The sequence below is a fragment of the Ammospiza nelsoni genome, chromosome 5 (genome assembly GCF_027579445.1).
Source record: "Ammospiza nelsoni isolate bAmmNel1 chromosome 5, bAmmNel1.pri, whole genome shotgun sequence".
Taxonomy (NCBI): domain Eukaryota; kingdom Metazoa; phylum Chordata; class Aves; order Passeriformes; family Passerellidae; genus Ammospiza; species Ammospiza nelsoni.
In genome coordinates, this window is record NC_080637.1 from 49,942,713 (window position 1) to 49,959,191 (window position 16,479).

At 46.8% G+C, this 16,479-nt stretch overlaps 1 protein-coding gene and 1 long non-coding RNA gene across 3 annotated transcripts in view; both read right to left on the reverse strand.

Moving 5' to 3' along the window:
• Window positions 1-14,504, reverse strand: part of LOC132073975 (uncharacterized) — a 28,809-nt gene extending 14,305 nt beyond the window's left edge. The window contains exons 1-3 of one of the 2 annotated variants that reach the window (XR_009418552.1): window positions 14,452-14,502; window positions 1,869-1,968; window positions 990-1,122 (exon numbers count right to left, since the gene is read on the reverse strand). This is a non-coding gene — a long non-coding RNA (uncharacterized LOC132073975). Of the gene's footprint in view, window positions 1-989; window positions 1,123-1,868; window positions 1,969-14,451 lie in introns of both variants that reach the window. The other variant, XR_009418553.1, reaches the window with a different exon arrangement.
• The window catches only part of CACNA1I (calcium voltage-gated channel subunit alpha1 I), a 149,648-nt gene extending 134,046 nt beyond the window's left edge, over window positions 1-15,602 (reverse strand). The window contains exon 1 of the mRNA XM_059471884.1: window positions 15,322-15,602. Coding sequence (XP_059327867.1) covers window positions 15,322-15,602 — 281 coding nt within the window. The remainder of the gene's footprint in view (window positions 1-15,321) is intronic.
• Window positions 15,603-16,479: the final 877 nt, after the last annotated feature.

Consider the following 16,479-nt stretch of genomic DNA (forward strand, 5'->3'; position numbering starts at 1 on the left):
ACAAGGCTCTCTCATTAGCAGCCCATTTCCTGGGTGTGCACTCCCTGCAGCACACCCCACTTTTTAACCAAATCACACCTCTCCTCTTCGCTGGATATGTCACCCTACAGGGAGGTGCCCAGAAAGAGTTGGGAGGACTTTGCTCCCACCATCAGCCCAATTTCTTGCGCTGGTGATTTACACTGGGATTTCAACACCCCTGAAGAGCATTTGGGAGCTCAACTGATTTTAACTCATGCCTTTCATGATCTCCAGATGGCCCAACATACAGCAGCCCACTAGATTTCCAACACCATGGCCTATTCTTTCCTCATAATTCCAAACTTCCCTCTACCACTTGATCAGTAAAAGCAAGTTTAAATCCTCACCTTCCCCTCAAAACCTTTTCAGTTCCCCCAGGATTTCAAACACCAGTGAAAGGCTCCCCCCACTTCTCCCTGATTCCCTCTGGCATCACCCAGACAGATGCACAGGGGAAGGCACAGCAAATCTCTCCAAGGGATAATTGCAGAGGAATTCACCAGTAGGTCAAATATTTACCCAAGACTCATCAATGCAAATGTTTTCTAATCCTCCTGCATCTTTCAGAGATGGCAAAGGAATGGTGAGTACACCTCTGATTTATACAGATGCATACAAATTAGAGTAATAAAGAACTCAGATGATTTATTATGTAGTAATTGTATCACTTAATCAAATATCTTTGTTGTGTACGTGTATCAATACAGGAGTTAGCAGTATAAAAGAAATACATAAATTGCACTAACAGCTCCTACGCTTTTCTTCTGGTCAATCCTCAGTGCTATTTGGTGTTCTGACTGCTACTTGTCCACATTTCAGAGAACCACTCTGGCTCCATGAGGTGCACAAGGCCTTCCCACAATTTTCAAGCACAAGTTTGTTTGTAGCTATGTGCTGAGGGCACCAGGCTCAAGCAGCACTCTTGGTGGGAAAAGGGTGCAGAGATAAATCTATAAATACAAACCCACCTGGGGGAAGCAGCAGTGTCTCAGAAGAGGTCATTCAGCAGGATGAAATAATCCCAGGTGTAACTATTAAACCCAGCAGCTAAAGACTTGGCATCAGATCCTCCACTGGGAATGCCTTTGTGTTCCTGTAAAGCTGAGACCCATGAAAACATTAATCATCAGGAAAGAATAATCCTGAGTCCAGAGGGGAGAGGTGTCACAGCCATGGGTGAGAAAACCCTTCACACATGCAAACAAGAATGGGAAATGCCATGGGTACATGACACTAATCAGCTTAATCGAGCTCAGAGAAGTCAAGTGGCTGGGGAAGGAAATAATTACTTTTGTGGTCTCCCTCTAGATCTGTCTAACCTGTCCCCTTTGCTTCCCCTGATGGGATCACTGACACCCTCAGTCTGCTGGGGGACATTCCAGGTCACTCACCCACCCATCCCCTTGCTTCCATGCAGGAGGCACACCTCCATGTCTGTATTTCCAGGGATATCCAGCACCTTCCTGCTTTGCTAGCTTTGTGCCCTCAGTGACAGCTTCCCCCAAGGCTTTGCTCCTCAGTCCCTAGGAAATTCTGCCCAGAAATGCCTCAACAGCATGTGCCCATGCTCACACATACCAGCAGCGAGGACACTGGCTGCTACCACATCCAAGTAATTCTTGGGCATTTATACTGCCCAGAAACTCAGGAGTGTCTCCCAGGTTGTGCACAAGAGGGATGTGCCAAGTGCCACTGGCAATCTTTGGAAATCTAAAGCTGGAAGGCTCTTCTGTCCTAACACGACAAAACAGGGACTGCTGGTGCATTTAACTACTCTGTAAGAGACACCTGGTGTTTATCCCCACTGCATCTGTCTCAGAAGAGGGGGATGTTGGCACAAGCATTACCTGCAGGGGCTTGCAGCACTTTCCCTGCTCATCTTCCTCCCCTCCCCCTGATATTGCAGGGGAAACAACAGAGGGGCCTGCCCCAAGCACGGTGCTCAGCCTGGGAACAGAAAGAAAACACAGGGACAGCTCACCACAGCACAAGGGGACACAAAGCCACATTCAGACAGAGCAGAGAGGGAGGAGTCAGAACAGAAACACAGATCTGCAGACAGAGATTGTTGGCCAACACAGATGACAAATTTCCTTCTGTCTGTCCATAAACCACAACTGTGCAGTGGTGGTCTGACACATCCAAAGTGATTGCAGCCCTGGCATGTATGATGCCTCTCCAGGAGTCAAATTCAGCACAACTCTCAAGTGCCAGCTCACTTCAGGAACCTGGGTCACAAGTATCAGGAGTTTCCTTAAGGTTTGAGTAACCTCAAAGCTGCCTCCTTCTCTTAGAGGAAGGTCCAAGTACAGTCTTGATGTTCCTTCTGTATGTCCAGAGCATGCTGGAAAGTCCAATGGAATAGGGGATCCTAGAGCAAACCTCCCCATCCTGTTTTTCCCCTTGTAACCCTCAGAGGATGTTCTTCAATGGGAAGTCCCCCTTCAGCCAGGGAAGGGAGCACATCTTCCCTTGTGCAGTTTATGTATGATCTGGATTCATGTCTCACACCCAGACAGAGAATCCCTGATCTGACAGCTCAGGAAAATCAAATGAAGTGTCAACCCTCTTTCATTTTCCAGCAAAATAACCCCCATATGGGAGCAAACACAGTTTCCCCAGACATCTGCCACACGTTGCAGAAAAATGCATTACAGACATGCCACTAAGTGTGAAATAGATCTTTAAAAGTTAAAAAGCTATTGGATATTTAAAGGATGTGTGACATATCACAATATGCTGTAAATGCATTTTAAAGAAATAACAGCACCTCAAAGATACTGTGGAAGGATGCAATTAATTCTGTGCTTTGAAAAAGAAATCCTGGGTTATGGTTTTCTGGAGGAGGAATGTTTTTTTTAAGTACCTACTTTAATAGTTAATTATGGCATTGTAGGGGAAACTTGAGGCTTCAGAGAGAGCTGACCTATATGGTGGAAGGCTGCATGCAGCTACACTGATAACACTAATTTTAATTAATCCTACCACAAACTCCTCTTCCTTCCAACACCCTGTCTCATTTGCTTAGAGCTTCATTTGATTGGCAGCTTGAGCTGAGACTTACATAGCAGGTATGACTGCTATGAGGAAAACCTAAGTTGAATGTCAATGACTGCAAATAAAAAAAGTTATTTTGTCTGTTCTTAAGTGTCCCAGATGGTTTTATTTTACTAACATTTGCTGCTGGATGCTCCAAAACACTGCTTCCACACTGGGCAGCAGGGTAACCCAAGACCCCTTTCACTCATCCTCTAATAACCCATCCAAATGGAGATAAATTAGCAGCTGCCATGGCAAAAAAAAAAAAAAAAAAAAACCAACCAAAACAAGTGCTCTGAATATGCTCAGGAGAGACTGTTTGATATGACTCAATCCAATAAATGAAGACAGAATTAAGGATGAATGTGGAATCTCAGTTTCCCCCTCTCCACACCACCTTCACAACACAACCTTCCGTTGCAGGTTCACATGTTCAGGTTTGGTTTTTTCCCCACAGGGAGGGATGGCATCAGTGTGGACAGTAATGTGACACCTCTTGGACAGTAATGTGACACCTCTTTAGCCAGGGAGCTCACAGGAGTTTGCTGGCAGCAAGGAAGCAGCAATCAGTAGGAATTTAGAGCATGAAGGCTCTAGGGTAGGGATATGCCATCACTCCTTGGGGTGCTCCCATCTCACCCCTTCCTGCTGCAGGCCGAGCCCTCCAGCCCAGAGCCTCTCCTCACCCACCCTGCTTTCCTGCCCCTCCTTTATCCTCACCCAGCACACAGGCTGCTCCCCCATGCCATTGCTGCCAGCCCCTCCACTCTGGAGGGTAGATACCCAGTGGATGAGCTTTCCACCCCAGATCCCTGCTGCCTGCCTGACCCAGTGGCCTCATCTTCCTCCTCAGCTTCTCAGTCCTCCACTTCAGCATCCTTCCCAGGGTTTCACCTGATCCCTGCCTCCCAGACCTCAAATTAATGTTTTATTAATGGATAAAAAGACTGCTACAATGGAAAAGTTGGACAGCTTTTGAAAACCATGCTACTAACTCATGTAACGCTGGAAACTATGCCTTGCATTTCTTCGGTTCTATTAGTGTTCTGGCCCTTGGATGAACTGTGTGAGGTTCTTCAGAGATCCTGCTGGGCAGGAAAAGAAGGAAAAATATTACTCAGCACCCAGAAAGGAAGAAAACATATAATATGAAGAGGTTGTCTACACAGGGAAAGACAATAGGGTCAACCTACAAGAAAATAAAAATTCAGAAACTATAACATGGGATGAAAAAAATGCTGCAAGAAAACAGTGAGAAGACTGCTGTCTCCAAAGGACTTTCCTGCATAAAACAAGTGGGATAACATCTAGAGCCTCCTCCACCACTCACTGAAATCCCACTTCCAGAGAGGGGTCCAGATGGGAAGATAAGAGCAGTTGCCAGCACAAGGCTGCCAAACAGTGGGTCAGCAAGCACAGAGAGGAGAGGAGCAAACTCCCAAGCTGGGAAGGATCCTCCTTCATCAAGAAAATTAATCAGAAAGGAGCCATAGGGAAAGAAAAAAGCAAGAAAAAATTGCCTTGAGGGGAAAAATCCTTCATTAAGAAATATCACAGTTGGCCAGTGGCACTGAACATCAGGCAGTACCAAAGGCAATATATTATTACTGTTGCATTTCTATAAGCCTGTCTTTTTTAACATAACTCACTCATGACAAACATGTTCAAGGCCTGGCCTGAATCTCACATGTGGACAAAGCAGACCCTTCCCAAATCACCTACAAACCCAAGAGACTTACTCAAAGCAAAAATTACATCACAAATTGATAAATACGTGAACAAAAATAATTACATAAAAACTGCAATACATCAAAAAAACCTACTTTTCTCAAAGATGTTTTAGCTTGATTATTGTTAACAATTCTTGTTAACATCTGCTAGCTGGCTGGTAAATGATATGTAGAACACTTTGTAGAAAATAAAGACATGGTATTCTTAGGGGAACACTAGAGTGAGGCGTTCTTGGCTGCAAAGCAAGATGCAGGATACAGGTAAAGACAGGGAGATTTCTTTTTGGGGTGTGTGAATGATGGGGCAAGGCAGATTTGCCAAGTACTGATGTTTCAGTATGCTTCCAAACAATAAGCAGGGCTTGAAAGATGAGCAGATATTTTGGATCTTTGATGTGAGAAACTATCAACCTCTGGATGGAAGAAAATATTTCTCCACCCTCAAATATTGAGCTCCTACATCTTTCATGCCATGAAAGAGAACAGCTGCTGTTTGTTGCAAACTGCCTGTTCCAATAGGGAGGTTAATATTTTACCATGTGTTTTCTTTTATTCTTTCCCTTCTTGCCTGTTGATGCAAATCTCAGAGCTGGCATTACAAGCACTGGATTCAGCAGCTTTCTCCTGGATGAATTTGTACTGATGTTAGCCTTTTTAATCCATGACTCTGAGAAGAGAAATCCCCCAAGAGGTACATTTGGTTCCCTCTGCCTCTCCCAGCATCCAGCTCCTACAACCAGTCTTAAAGCCCTTGTAGTATTTCAGCAATTTTTTGCTACCCTGGGGAAGTAGTGACAAACAACACCAAGTTATTAAAGTGAGGATGAAACAGCCCTCACAAAGGTCCAGGGGTCAGGAACAAGGCTGAGACAGCACTGTTGGTTCAACTTTTGCAAGTGAATCCTTGAGCACCTTGCCCAGCTGCCAAGCCAGGGCACAGGGCCAGGAGATTGCAGGCACACAGCTCGCAGCCAGCATGCTGAGCTCACATCTGTCTTTGCCAGCCCAAAGAGCCAGACCTGGCTAGCAGGGATTAGCACCAGCCACAGCCCAGGGAAGGCCAGGGCCAGCTGACCCAGCAGCAAGTGTCACCCAGGGTGGCTCAGGAGGTGGTCACCCCCAACAGCCTGGCCCTGCTCCCACCTCTTGGACTCTGCAGCTCAGAAATGAGCCCAGTGCTCCTCACACTGACAGCTCAGCATGGGGGTGTCAGAGGTGCCACCAGCAGGTCAGAGAGCACAGGAACACAGCAGCTGAGCTGGGCTTGGAATGCTCTAAAGGGGATGGAAGCAGCCTGTGAGTACAAGGAAGAAGCAATCCCACCCTGCCACATAGAAATCCCTTCCAGAGACAGCAGAAATCTGCTATTTTCACAGGTAAACTCACACCTCTGCAGAGCCCTAGCCCTTTCCTCATTCTAAATAAGCCAGTGGGTGATGTCCTCTGTTTAAATCTCACCTCCAGGTCTCCCTTTAAGCCCTGGCCTTTCACCCCAGGGAGCTGGGTGTCCGCAATGCTGGCTGAGAGAGGCCCTCAGCAGAAGGAGCCAATTCAAGGGCAGGAACAGTCAGTGCAGACAGGCTGCTCACAGCAAAGCCCAGGAATGACAGCAAGGGAAACAATAAAAGAGGGGGGAAATGACAAACTGCCACAGACAGAGAGGAAAAGGGATAGACAGGGTGGCTAGTCACAGGGGAGTCTGCTAGAGGAGCTGCAGGGACTCAAACATCAAATCACACTCAAGGAGGGGGAGCAATGGCTTGTTTTATAGACTGAAGCACAGTAGGTGATGACAAGAGGAGACTGGGGGAGAGAAAACTAAAGGAAGAAAGGATAAGCAAAGAGTGTGATGTATCATTAGCCAGGACAGATTTATCTTTCATCTTGGATGAATTGCAGTACGTAAGTGTAAATGGCACCATTGTCTCAGGGGGACAGATGGTCCCCACATCACAGCTTGGCACGTCCCCCATCCCCCCTGAGGGAGCTGCTCCCCTCCCCAGGCTGCACTGATGGCCATGGAGAAAGCTGGAGAACGGAAAGGCCAAGAAGAACTTTCCATCTCCATCCCCACATGCTGACCTTGCAGTCAGGACGGGCAGGTGAGAGCTGTTCCAGCCCCAGCACTGCTCACCAAGCCCCCAAACAGCTGTGCAGGCTCTCCAGCCAAGGCTTGCACTGCCATCACAGCAGCTTCTCACTTCACAGTCCTTGATGGCAGCCAGAGACCAAGCTCTCATGCTAATTGTCCCAGGTCCATCAGCTGCCTTCAATCCCATTGATTTCAAGGTTTTCTGAGATGCCTGCCAAGGTCAGCAGGGATTTGCATCACCTGTTCCCAACCTAGATAAACTCCACATATCATTCCCCATCAGCATCTTACGTCTTCATCTCCACACTTCACCTCTCATTTTACAAGTCCAGCTGCACTCTGACCTGCCTTCTTTGCTCATCTCGGCCTCATTCCCTGGCTGCTGGTCACAGCTCTGTTGTTTTCTTGACACAGGATAAAAAGCCATCGCCCTGAGCTAGCCTCTCCCATCCTCCAAAGCCTTTCCTGAGATGATTCCTTCTCATTTGCACAGCTGAGCCCAGAGAGCCCCTCCAGGGAGGGGAGGCAGGTGGGACAGCAGCCCCTCCCTGGCAGAGGAGCACAGCCAGCAGCAGATAGCACAGCACAAACTCACAGCCCGGGGAGCAGCAGTGACAAAGAGCAGGACAAGCCCAATCCACCACCAGATCTGTCCCCAGAACAGGCAGCCCCAGCTGGTGGCCCTTCCCACTACCCTCAGCCCCATCAGCCAGAGGCTGTAAAACCCCATTTAAGAGCAGCACTTTTCAAGCAGGATGTGTTTGGGCTGGGCTCCCTGCCCCTCAGCACTCAGGGAGGCACAGGAGAGGCAGTGGCACAGGGATACACCAGGCACTCCAGGAAGGGGCTGACCAAGGACCAGGGGCAAAGCAAGCACAGGACAGAAGCGGTCCTGAGCCTGGTCCATCCTACACCAAACTAGACAGCAAAACACAGGGCCTATCCAAAGATAGTGTTTCTCCAGGAACACAAAGATCTTTCCAACTTAGAGCTTGGCAGCCTCTTTGCTCCTGTTCTCTCCCCAGGTCTGTAATGGGCCGAGTGTTTCACAGCCCCATCTCAGCCCCACTGGGACCAGCTGCAGGCCATTTGCTGCAGAGGAGCTGCAGCTCTGCTGACTGCCCCTCACCTGAAGCAGCTCCTGTCAAGGATTATGCTCACAACCCACAGCTCCCATGGTCTAGGGTGGGAAGAGTGTCAAGTTCTCAAATAAGCAGCTGGTCAATTTGTTAGTGGTTAATTCACGTTGTTATAACAAGACATGCAATTAGAGGTCTGGTCAGAGTATTTTATAGGTCTTGAACTCAAAAGGAGCATTTTTATTGCCCTTTCTATTCCTACAGGAGCCCCTTTGGCACTCTAACACACCCTGCTCCAGTGTTCACGAAGGCTGAAAAAGGCAAACTGACCATTTTTCAAAGAATCAATGGTTCTCATCTCCAAGGCAAAATATATTCCAGTGAATAAGCACAATATGCTCCAGAAAGGTTTTTCAACATTTGTTTCAGTTCAGGAATGCACTCCGAGGGATGGGATGTCCCTCAGCACAGGCACTGCTACCATCCCTGCATCCCAGCTCAGCACACCATCCCTCTCTTCTGGCCCAGCAATACCAGATAGCCCCAGCTTGCCACAAATACACGGTACTGTATGACAAAACAAGACCAATGTCCCCAGCCCCACCTGAAGAGCAATGGCTGGTGCATACACGTTTGTTCTTACTAGGTAAAACAGAATAACACTGATTTATACCAGTCAATTTTATGCCTTGCATCTTCTATGCTCTCTCCCCTGCATTTTCCACATTCATTTGCCATAAACCCAGCTGCCATATTAAGGCATCTCATCAAAAGCTGTTGCAGTAAGAGTCCTAGCCCTGCTTTCCTAAAGCATCAGAGTATGGAGGCCTACAAGGTCTTTTATTGGGTTTGAAACATATTAAGGAAACAGGGCACTATGAACACACAGCAGGAATACCCCTCTCCTAAACCACAGGCTCCTCTGTGCTTTGTTGTTATAGCCCCTCCTCCAACAGTAGGAATCCATCCTTCAATAACAGCAAAAATGCTCAGAGCTTGGAATGAAGACAGTAAGGATGCACCACGAATTTTCAGCTTTATTTCCAGCTGTGTTAGACCCTATGAACATTAAATCTTCAGTCAGAGCCCTGGTTTTGTACATGCTGCTGTCCTGCTTCATTTCCAAACCATGGTCTTTGAGTTCTCACTATAAAAAAAAGCCTCCAGGGATTAAGCTAAAGGGATGGGAGGCAGGGATTTATCCTGTTTCAACATTTGTGCTTAGATACCCAGGGCCATCTTGCAAGCCAGCCAAATTTAGACCTCATCCCTTTACATCTGCCCACTTGCCTGAAATTGCATACATCTCACATACACACAACCCAGCCAATTTCTTACAGATCTCGAGCATGCAAATCCCCTTCAAACATATCCATCCCTTGTGTGCTACTAATGACAATGCAGGAGTTTAAACTCCATTTACACCACATCTGACTGTGCAAATGGCTCCTCTAAACTTCCCTCGTAAATTTGCACATCAAATGACCCGCACTAATGGCCCTCCCTTGTCACTAGTTTTGTGGAGACAACTTCCTTCCCAACTACTTGTGAAGGCCCTGAGCTCTATCATGCTTCCCCTGCCACCTGCCTACCAACCACAACCAGGAAACAGCTATGCTAAGAAAAAGCTGGAATTCAGAGAATTACTTTTGCCCAATCCAGAGTCCAGGTGGATGGAGTTCTTCTTCTCCCACAAAACTAAGATTACCCAATATTTCATTGTGGAAACATTAAGATGTTCAGACTGTGCAATTTCCAAAACTAAATCTGCTCCCTGTCCTTCCCTTTGCCTTCTTCTAGAGCATCTGGGAAACCAAACAGCATAGCAATCCTAAATGCAAATGCTACAGCCTGCTGTCCAGCAACTACTTCTTTGCTAAAGGAAGAGCGGAACTTCCAGAGATCTGCTTCTCCCTCTAAAGAGAGAGGCTCAGCTAGGCACACTCAATTTCCTGCTGCAGTCTCTCAAATACGTACAGAGACCTTGGATGGTTTTCAGACAGGTGGAGTTAGATGGGGTAAAGCCTATCAGCTTTCCAAGGGGAAAATTAATGGGGAAATTAAGGGTCAGCTCACAAGGGTAAGACATGTCTGCTTTAAGGCACATTGCTAACACAACAGGGGAGGAGAGCACTTGATGATAGATTGATCCACTGCACAGTGCCTTCACATATTAATCAAGATAACCAACAACTGACTTATTAAAAGTGACCCTTATTTGCTAATAGCAAGCTCCATTCCAGCAGGGAGGCTGGCAGTGGCAGAAAACCCAGCAGAACCTAAAGCAGTCTTGTTCCCTCAAAGCTTGACAAGCATCTGGCACATGCCCACGGGAACACCAGTGCTCCCAACGCTGCACACCCACTGCACAGCTCTGGCTGTCTCAGCTGCCCATGCAACAGGAACAACTGCAAAGTTGACTCAGAGTGTTGAGGAGTGCAGAGGGGTCAGATAACCTCTCACAGAGAAAAATAAATCATGCACTTGGTGGGGCTGGGGGTGTACAGAGATATCTCCTTGGCTGGAAGGAGGGCACAGCAGCAACACCTGCCAGGTTACCTAGAATCATACAAAGCTGTAAAAAGTCCTCAAGTAAATGCCAGACTCCTCATGTGTCTTCTGAGAAAGGCTTTTTAAGAGAGACAGGAGAGCTGCCCTTAAAATGGAGACACATGAACAACATATAAATTATTTTCTTCCAAATATGCACCTAAAAGCTGATACTGATGACCCCAAGAGCAGAAAGCCATGATCCCCAGGTTCTCAAGAATGATCAATGCTGCTTAAAATTCATAAGCCACTCAATTTTTGATGTATTATTACACTTTCTGGTCACATTTCCAAGCTTCTCTCTAACTAGAGATGCAGAAAACCATGATTTTTATTTATATATACAAAGACATGTGAAAAATAAAACTAAAATTCAAATGATTACAGGAACTCAGACCTTAAGACAGTCATCAACTACTACAAGATTTGCAATAAATTTGCAGATTATGCTTATCATATAACTACAGCCAGTCATTAAGAACAGTGTGTCCAGGGTTTGACAGTCTACAAACTTAAGGCAGAAACAAGCACAACATACAACAGAATCTGCACAGAGAACTTCACTGGACACAAACCAATTGCTCAAACTGGTATCTGACATAGGCATATTTTACATATATAACACATTTGCCCAAAGCTTAATGAGCAGTGGTGTTGTTGCCCCCTTGACCACACAGCACCCAAAAAGCAGAGATTCTGGCAGCCCACAGTCCCCATGCACTGTGGCACCTCCTGCCACTGCCACCAATAAAAACACCAATCCACTCACACATTTTTTTCTTCTCCAAAATTTCATTTTCCACTTGGCTCTCAGGGGGCAGTGCCAGCATGAAACACCACTATTGCCATCACCAGCCATCCCATACTGCACTGACTCATACATAAATTATCCCTGTGGGGAATAAATGCTGAGATTTCCTCAGAGTCCAACCAAAATGCTCAAGGCCAGTCCTGTTTCCTTGTGCACAGAGCACACGGTCCAAGCTGACAATGCCACCAGTGAAAGCCACAGGAAAGGTATCTCCAGAAGCAAGGTGGGATTTTGGCAGCAGGCACAGTGGCAAAGCCCCTGTTCAGTGGATTTCAAAGCTAATGAGCTACAAGGCAGCTCCTCAGTACACACAGTCAAGCCACAGCTGTAAGAAGTTACCCTGCTCAGTACTCTGTGAAACACAGCTCCCAGTAATAAAAATTAAGCGTGCACATAAGCTTTGGCTCATCTGGGATCTGACCTGCTGCTCCCACACCACCGAAATCAGCTGGAAATGCAACACTTCACTGCTTGAGAGCAAAACAGAAGCCCAAAGGGCCAACAGCTTCACCAAGGGGTTGGTACATAAAAAGCAAGAAAATGACAGAGCAGTGAACTGCAGAGCCTCTCATGAGAATCCATTTGTAAGGTGCCATGTGGCATACCCATTATTTAGTCCCAAACATTTTATAAATTCATAAGATAAATGCTATGCAGCTGGTTTAGAAACATGTTTTTTAATGCTTTTCATCCTATTCCCCATCCAAGCTTGACTTCAAATCCTACATGACAGAGTTTAGGTTTTATAAAAGGAAAAAAAAAATTTCTTCCAGCCATTTTCATAACCATATCTCAAATAAGGACTGTATTAACATTGTAGTTGCAACAGCTCCATGATCTACAGCTCCAAGTGGTCCAGCCTTCTGTTACCAAAGCACAAATTAACCTAAACAAACCAGCTGGCTGGCTGCTCATGTGCTGCATCACAGCAACTCCTTTCTAATCAGGGGACAAGCCAGGCTCCAGGTGCTTGTTGAGTTGCATTGCACACCCAACTGAAACAGCACTTACCTTCTCTAATAAAGTATATTAGGAATAAATTTTAAAAAAAAACCTGCTTCCCAATAAACTAAAGTTATTCATGCCTTCACTTGAGCTGTAGGTAAAGCCATCCCAAAAACATTCAAATCACCAAACCCAAAAGCATCAGGCTGCTTTTCACCACACACTACAACAGCAAAAACACAGCGAATACTCCCTTTGGGGACAAACACATGGACTTTCACAGGCATCATAGTCCTCTTCTTCAAAGGGAGTTGGGATCTACAACTTCTGCAATGATAGCATCACACATCTCTACACAAACATGCTTCCAGAAGCAATTTTAAAGCAAAGAAATGAGTGGTTCTTTCTCCTATTACTGCACTGCAGCAAAGCAATATGGCAGCTGTTTAATAGCACATAACAAAATTGCAGGACTGCTCACAAAAGGAAAAATAATCTCCAGGAGAGGGGGATTTAAGTAGTTAGAATGCAATTACCTAAATTGAAATTTGGTGGTTAATGACCTCATACTTAAAAAAATTGTTACATGGCCCTTAACTATCAGAGTTTCCTTTTTATATCTCATTGACAGTACTTCCACAACAGCAATCGTGAGGCTCTAATCCAGGAAAAAATTCCACAAGAAGATTAATAGGCATTTAATGAATGCCCCATCTTTTTGCTGAATCTTCACAAAAGGCCAGGTGTTGACCTATGACAGTGGCTCCTCCTGCCCCTGCTTAGCTTAAGCACCTTGGAGACCCAATAGCTCAGTGTAACAAGGATGGAAAGCAGGCAAGCATATCAATTCCTAGAAGATATGATTTGATTCCCATAGAAGTGTTTCTTATGAAGGGTCTGATTCCCAGCCAGGCATCTGCCACCAGGCCATGTAAATGTATCCTGTCGATGGTGCTGTTAAAAAAGAGTGTGATGCCAAGAGCATATGATTACATGTAAAAAGCCTTCAGGGTGCAAAAGCAACCCCTCATTTGAGAAAAAAAAAGGTAAACATTTATTTCATGAGCCTTTTAAAAAGAGAAGCACAAGGGGTTGAAAGGAAATCAGAGGAGGGGCTGAATCCTCACTTCTCAGTCTCCACTAGTCCTGTAATCTCCCAATGTCACACAGCTGAGCTGAAACCTCAGGTTTGACACAACCCCTCCAAAAGGTTCCAGCAGCCCCACCACTGCCCTTCACTCCCTGGTGGCCACATGTAAGGTCATCAACAGGTGATTGGATGAGACTTTTTCCTCCTTTGTCTAGTTTTTAATAAGAAAAAGTCATTTTCCAAGTCAAAGAACACATTTGTCTGCAGATTAGGACAAAAGTAACACTTAAAAACTAAAACAGGCCAATTTCTTAAATAATAGCTCCAACAACTTAAAGCAAACTCCTTGCAATATACCAAATTGGAGGGATTACTTTGAGTGACTTTTTAGCCAGCAATAAGGACAGGCTCCTCTTCCACCACAGCCTCCTTCCCTCATCCAAAAGCAAGCCTTCATCCCAAACCCACGCTGTTGCTCTTCTTTCACTTCCCAAATCCAGCCTTTTATTGTGACACAAATGTCTTGGGCTTTACTCTGAGTCCTGTTCTGAGTCCTGCTCTACCACATGCTGGGACAAGATTCCTAGGACATAATAACTAGCACAGGCACACTGTGATAGAAAAGCAATGCATAATTCAATACAAAGTTTTAAAATTTTATAGAGCAGCCAGTGGAAAAGAAAGCAAAATATCTAAATCTCCAATGTGTTCTCAGCCATAACCTGTGTTTGAGACTGCAACCTCTCTTCAGTGGCTTTTGAACTTTAAGACAAGAGCTCAGAGCTCAAACACAAACCTTTACCTACACTTGAAATTAAAACAAATCTCATACATTTAAGGTCAGCTGTTACTGCTGACACTACTTCAAGTCCTCACCCGGGGTTAGGCTCTTAAAGCTGAAAATACTCTTGGAAACATTTTGCTAGGCTCCACTGTATGCACAGACATTCAGATTTAGTCTATACATCAGAACCAGAGCAGGCATCATCATAGCTAATACCCACCCAGCTAGGAACTAAGGAACTTCCTGGTAGAAAGTGCTGCCAGTTGAGATTTCCAGCTAGAAAAACATTCCCATAAAATCTCAGACCAACCTCTCTGACGACTCATCTTCTTCTCCATTTCCTCCACGCTGTCCACGATCCCACAGTTCAGGGAACAACTGCTCTTCTCTACCTGGCTTTTATACCACTGGAGCCACAGGGCACACTGGCAGGCTCCTGGTGATGAGCTGTGCAGGTGGATTTCATTGGAAATGAAATGCTGCAGGCATCACAGACTCAGTGGCAGGAGGGCCCCTGCAGCCCAGCAGTGCCAGTGCATGAGTGGCAACACCTGTGTGTGATTGCTGACCATGGAGGGGAGGATGTACCCGTGTCCCAGAGATCTCTCCCAGGCTGTGTGGAGCACACACTCTCCTGTTCATTGCTGGCCAGACATCCCAACAAGGCCCTGGCAGGACAGTGACATGTACTACGTGGAAAGGCAAAGGGTCACTTGGGTTTCCCTGCAATCAGGGTGGAGAAGGAGTGGTGGTTCCCTCACTAAGGCAAGGTGAGCTCTCAGTAAAGCCTCTGTTTTCAGACACCTCCACTGCTCATGGCAGTCTGAAAAGCTCCTGGGCTGGCAAATCCTACTCTGTCCCAGGCAAAAAGGGAGCTGGGAAGGGGAAGAACAGACTTTCTAATGTACCTCTCCTCACACCTCCACTCTCCCTACTCCCAGTCCCTGTGCCTGGGATTGTCAGTGGCTCTTCCTAAAGTCCCTTCTTTCATAATCAATGTCCTTTAATCACACCAGCAAAAGTTCTGTTTAAACACAAGCAATGAACAAAGAAGGTTGTTAAAAACGTAATAAAAGTTATTCCTTACCTGCAAGGCACCCCAGGAGGGCAGGATGAGGGGAGGACGGGGCAGGAGGGAGCCAGAGGCAGAGAGGGAGAAGGGGCAGCTCAGAAAGGATATGGGTTGCACACCATTTTGATGCACCAGCTCCGTGGGCTGGTGGTCTGCTTCAAGCAGAAGAAGACAACAGGGGCCAGGTCTGGGTAGGGGACGTCAGGATCCGGAGGGGAGGTGACTTCTTCATCCTCGCCCAGCTCCAGGGAGGAGGGCGGCTGCTCCGGTGGTGTTGGCTGCTCCGAGATGCCCAGATCCACAGGCTCCAGGGGGCAGCTGGCAGGAGTGTGAGGGGGCTGAGGGCCTGCAGGCCAGGTGGAGGCAGCCTGGGGGACGTACTCTGCCATGCCAGCCACGAGCGAAAACCCCTGCAGGGAAGGTAAGAAAGAGACATTAAATCCCACGAGGAACCAGCAGCAAAAGCACAGCACATCTGGGCTCTCCTAGCAAGTGCAGAGCAGGGGAGAGCTGCAGGACTGATGGCTCTGACAAGTGATAAACCACTTGGTGCTGAAGCAGTTTTAAGCTCTTTTCTGCCAGTCACCTCTCCACCAAGACTCCTCTGGCTGCTCCCCTCCATTGCCATTTAAACCATCCCTGAAGCCCCTGAGACCCCTGCCAGAGGGCTGCACCATCTCAGGGGATGCTGGCCCCTCTTCTGGAGGCAGCCTGAGCACCAGAACAGAGCACAATGTTTTGAACAGCACGGGCCCATCCTCACATAACAGAGCCATCCTGCCCTGGCAGTCCCTATCAGAGCCCTGCCAGCTCCAGGTACAGCTTTGCTGGCCCAGCTCTGCTATCCAAGGGCACTCTGGGCTGGCCCTGAGTCTCACCATTGCACAGGCTCCATCAGACTGACACTGAGAAATGCATGTCAAATCCATACACAGCAGCCACTCATTCAAGCAGTGAGCTGTAACACAAGCAGGATTAAACATTAGGCACCTTTTACTAGAGCTTGTTGAGCTCTCCTATGCTGGAGCAGTGGAAACACCACGAACACGAGCTGCAAAAGTTATTTCCCTAAACAGAATGGTCAGAGAGAGTGGGTGGGCATGAGAAGAGCAGGTCTCAAGCTCACTAGCAGCCTGTGCTGGTGTTGGCTGGGGAAGGGTTAATTTTGTTCACAGTAGCTGTAGCAGGGCTGTGTTTTGGATTTGTACTGGAAACGTGGTTGATGATACCAATGATTGAGTCACTGCTGAGCAGGGCTCACGCAGC